Source organism: Musa acuminata, chromosome BXJ2-9 (assembly GCF_036884655.1).
Source record: "Musa acuminata AAA Group cultivar baxijiao chromosome BXJ2-9, Cavendish_Baxijiao_AAA, whole genome shotgun sequence".
NCBI classification, from domain to species: Eukaryota; Viridiplantae; Streptophyta; class Magnoliopsida; order Zingiberales; family Musaceae; genus Musa; species Musa acuminata.
The window spans coordinates 23,613,461-23,618,688 of NC_088346.1; the positions used below are offsets into that span (position 1 = coordinate 23,613,461).

Below are 5,228 nucleotides of genomic sequence, written 5' to 3' on the forward strand. Positions count from 1 at the left end.
ACAACTTGCTTCGATGAACCAATAGGAATCTAATCGCCGGATGATCCGATCACTGATCAGAGGCGGCAATAGGAAACTACAGCGAACGCGAAGAGAGAGAGAGAGAGAGAGTGCAGCGATCTGAAATCAGCAAAGCAGGGGAAGATAGACGGCTCTAAGAAGACCCCAAGTGATGAAAATTGGGCATCCACTGCCCGGTATCAGCTTTGACAAGCCAGGATGGTTGAGGGCATAAGAGCCGGTGGTTGAGGATCCGCCACTTTTGATGAGACAAGCCGAGCGAAGGGAAAGGGTTAAGGGCAGCGACGAGGTTGGTGGTGATGCGGATGTGGAAGTGAAATTGGAAGTCGCCGTGATAGGGAGGTGAGTAGCGAGGAAACATGAGAAGGGGAGAGGTGAGCAGCGAGAGAGTCGTCGTAGTTAGGTGACGCTACAGGGAAGAGGGACGGAGGAGAGGCCGCGTGTGAGTGGCGCAGGCAGCGATGCGATTGTGTTCGAGAACAACGGCTACAAAGAGAGTCTTTGCGGATGGATCTGATCGTCGATAAGAAGGATAGCGATGGGTGGAATCAGATCGCTGATCTCTTAGGTAATTGTGGGGTTATTAGTCAACGATGAAAATAGCGCAACAGAGGATTGGAGGACTCCCCGATGAAGAGCGCCGCGGAACACTACAGATTCGTTGTTTTGCGATGGAAGATTTTCAGAATAAAGGGAATATTAGCTCTAATATCATATTAGAATAGAAAAAAATATTGATAGTAATTCTGATACATCATAATCTTATTTATAAAATAAAAAATTAATCAATCTCAAAAAAATTAAAATCTTTATTATTTCGTAGGAATAAAAAAAACAATGATGACTATATCATTTTTTAATATATAAATTTTTATTACGTCATGAGATACTTGATGTTTGCAACAATTTTTTATTTTTATTGTCTGCATATTACTAGTCTGGAGAACTGAGGGACCACGCAAGCAAGATTGAAGTTCTCCGTGGTAGGTCTTCCTCTTTCCACCTTCCACCTTCCGATCAAAGCCAAGACCAATCTTCTGCATCAACCCACAACACTCATTCTGCATCCACCAAACTTTGATGATTCCCATCTCCGCACTTCCCTGTCCCGTTACCTTCAAAGTCATGCTCCACATTGCATGATCATACATACCATCGCCACCGCCAACTTATTCCAAGCTCTTCTCTTCAACCATGTCCCCTTCTTTCTTACTCCTCCTGCTGTTCCTCCTTGGCTTCACCACGACTCCCGCGACCACCCGCTGCACCACCGCGACCTTCATCAAGACCTACCAGAAGTGTGTCACCCTCCCCACTCAAGGGGCATCCTTGGCCTGGACATACCACCCCTTCAACGCCACCCTCGACCTCGCCTTCTCCGGCACCTTCATCTCCCCCTCCGGTTGGGTTGCGTGGGGCCTCAACCCCGACTCGCCCGCCATGACCGGCGCCCACGCCCTCGTTGCCTTTCCCGATCCCTCCTCCGGCGGTCTCCTCCTCCTCCCCTTCGTCCTCGACCCCTCCGTCAGGATCCAGAACGCCCCGCTCGTCTCCCGCCCCTTCGGCCTCCGTCTTCTCTCTTCCTCCGCCGTCCTCCGCGGCTCCCGCTCCCCCAGCGACGGCTCTGCCGTCCTTATCTTCGCCACCCTCTGGCTCTCCCCCAACCACACCCGCGTCCACCACGTGTGGAACCGCGGCCTCTACGTCCAGGGCCGCTCCCCGACCATCCACCCGACCGCGCCCTCCGACCTCGCCTCCCGCGCCACCATCGACGCTGCGTCCACTGCAGCCGAGACGGCGCCGCAGGCGCCAGACGCGCTCCGGTCGGCCCACGCCGCGCTGAACGCCGCGTCGTGGGGGCTCCTCCTGCCTGCGGGCGTCGCGGTGGCCCGCTACCTGGGGCATCGCGCGTCGCGTGGACCGTCATGGCTCTACGCGCACGCGGCAACGCAGGTCGCCGGCTTACTGCTTGGCACCGCAGGGTTCGCGATCGGGATCGTGATGGGCAACCGCCCGCGGGGCGCGGAGCACCGGCTGCACCGAGGACTGGGGGTCGCGGCGTTCGTGACGGCGGCGCTGCAATCAGCGGCGCTGCTGTTCCAGCCGAAGGCCACCAACAGGTTCCGCAAGTACTGGAAGTCGTACCACCACTTGGTGGGCTACGGGTGCGCGGTGGTGGGGGTGGCGAACGTGTTCCAGGGGTTCGACGTGATGGGGCTCGGCCGGTCGTACTGGAAGCTGGCCTACTGCCTGGCACTGTCGACGTTGGCCGGCGTCTGCGTTGCGTTGGAGGTTAATTCGTGGGTGGTGTTCTGCAGGAATGCGGAGGAGGAAGAGGAGACGACGACAACGACGACAAGAGAAGGTGATTCGATGGAGGGAGGAAGGGCATCGAGTTCTCAAAAGCAAGGTCTGAGCCTCTAGTTCTACATCCTGATACACACCAAATGAAGCCAATCTATTTCTAATTATTATTGCATTTCAATTTTGTGGAAAAGTAAAATCAAAACCATGTTCATCGATTAGTGCTATTCAAGCTTAGGAATGAATGATCAATGATGAGCCAAAGCTCTTAATGTTTTTATCACTATTCTTAACACAACCCCACACGTTCACTTAAATTTTCTATCAGCATCATTGCATATAAAAGTTTCAACCACTAGATTTTAGTTTATATTTAACCCATCTTTTTTCATTTCTGTCTAATTTTTGTAAAAAGGATAGGTATTATAAAATTAACTTGATCAGCATAAGTATGATTAATTAAGATGATATAAGGGGATGAGATAGATGGTACACTATAGGCAAATTACTCATCTAGAGAGGAAAACTCATTTATGAAATTTTTGTGATAAGGTAAATGTTTCAAGAAGAATACAGAAAAAATATGTTGCATAACTATAATGTCAGCCATCAAAGAAAGAAAAATAAAACTTAAGTTAGCGTGTGCCAGTAATGCACAACCAATCTCGCACTTTTTGGAAGTATTGAAGTATTGATGAGCATTGGAGAACATGCTGAGTATCATGCTAATGAAATGTTCAAGAGATTACAGGCCTAATGAACTGTTATTGCTGGACACCGACCAAGATGAGGATCGTGCTTAACTAGTTATCCGGCGTATTGGGCATGAATGCAAGGACTCCGTCTACTGGTGGTATATTGTTGGATTGCGACTAGTTAAATTATGGGACAGATCTAATCATTATACTAGATTCTGGATTGTTCAATTTTCCACCCAATATAGTTTTTTTTTTTTTTTTAATAAGCTCAGATGCGAGGGGTTAGGGTGCATGTCTACAACGAAAGTAACTTTTTTTTTTTTTAATGATAAGCAATGATTAGTGAATTGGAGGAATATATATATGTATATATACATATATATACATATACATATATATATATATATATATATATATATATATATATATATATATGTATATATATATATATATACATATACATATATACATATACATATATATATATATATACATATATATACATATATATACATATATACATATATATACATATATATATATACATATATATATATATATACATACATATATATATATATATACATATATATATATATATATATATATACATATATATATATATATATATTGTTAGGATCAAGAAAGACACTAAGAGGGGAGGTGAATTAGTGCAGCAGAAAAACTTTCGTTATTTAAAAAAAAACTTATTTCGATTAAAATCGATTCGAGAATAGTTTCAATTCAATTCGTTTTGGAAAGAATTTGAACTTGAAAGCTTTCGTGAAAGTGCAAGAGAAGACTAAGGTGATTTGCAGTAATGTAAATTGCACAAATGAAAAGCGTCGGTTTCGTAAAGTCTTCGTACGATTAAAGTCGATCTCGGAAGGTGTTTACTTGAAAGCGTATGTAAATATAGCTAAAGCACAGTAACAAGGAGAGACAGTTTGCTATAAAAGAAAGTTACTCAAAGTAAATGCAAATCGAGTTTTAGAGTGATTCGGTCAATATGACCTATATCCACTTTCAGATTCATCATCCGACGAAGTCATCAGTGTCTTTTAAAGGCCTTCCTTCAATAGGTGAAGACCGAACACCTCTTTACAACACTTTCTCCTTTTCTCGGGTTTCGGAGATGAACCCTTACAAGTCTCATTCCTCTTTCTTGGATGGTTACAAGGCTAAGAGATCAAGGAGGAGAACTCTAACTTTTACAAAACTTTAAGGCTCAAGAACTCAATATTATGCCAATAGGTTTCATGCATTCCATGTAGAAAAGGGTAGGGTTTTTATAGGCTCCAATGGCTTCAAAAATGGAGCTAAAATGTGTCTAATCCCAGATTTTCGGGGTCCTTGCGGTACCACCGCCATTACTGGACGGTACTACCGCCTGATACCTGACACTGGGCGGTACCACCACATGACAAGGGTGGTACCACTGTTGGCAGCAATAACTATCGACGGTACCACCACCCAGAAATCCTGGGGGGCATTGCTTTCCAAGCGGTGTCACCGTCGGCCAGGAATTCAGGGGATGATTGGGCTATTCAATTCGTCACAAATCAACCCTGTTAAGGGCCCAATTGGTCCCTAATTAAGTTAGTGGGATTACCTCCAAATCCGAACTTAATTTATGCTCTAACTACGATAATTAAGACATGATCATAGCTCTTCTTGTTTCGGTGCATCAATTGCTCTTCTAGCGAGCTTCCGACGTACTTCGGGTGAACATCCGACGAACTCTCGGCAATGCTCCGACGGACTCCGGCAAGCTCCTGGACTTTGCAACGATCTTCTTGGCGAGTTCCGATAAGCTTCTTTGGCAAGCTCCTAGACTTCTTGGTTGGTTCCCGCAGAACTTCCGACGAACGTCCGGATTTCTGTCGAACTCTCGAACTCCCAATGAGATCTCGATCTTGACTCCGGCACAACACCTGCTTTATGTCTTACTGCCATCGTAGTTAATCCTGCACACTTTTCTCAACATATAGATTAGATCAAATAACTTACAATTGACTTCATCATCAAAATCCGAGATTCAACAATCTCCCCCTTTTTGATGATGACAATCAATTGATGACGGAGTTAACCTTAACTCCCCCTATCTATATGTCATACTTGAGAAAAGACATTCTTGAATTCAAGGCATTTAAATTCACGAAACAAATTGATAAGTTAAGTTCATTTAGACTTATCAATACACAT

General features: G+C 44.8%; 1 protein-coding gene across 1 annotated transcript; it reads left to right on the forward strand.

The window, feature by feature from the left end:
- Positions 1–1,000: 1,000 nt before the first annotated feature.
- LOC103973177 (cytochrome b561 and DOMON domain-containing protein At2g04850-like) lies at positions 1,001–2,577 on the forward strand. Its single transcript, XM_009387678.3, has one exon. The coding sequence runs from the start codon at positions 1,216–1,218 to the stop codon at positions 2,443–2,445; it is 1,230 nt and encodes a 409-aa protein (XP_009385953.2). The 5' UTR covers positions 1,001–1,215; the 3' UTR covers positions 2,446–2,577.
- Positions 2,578–5,228: the final 2,651 nt, after the last annotated feature.

Excerpts from the sequence above, each read along its gene's own strand:
- LOC103973177 (XM_009387678.3), top strand. The coding sequence starts at position 1,216 with ATGTCCCCTTCTTTCTTACTCCTCCTGCTGTTCCTCCTTGGCTTCACC.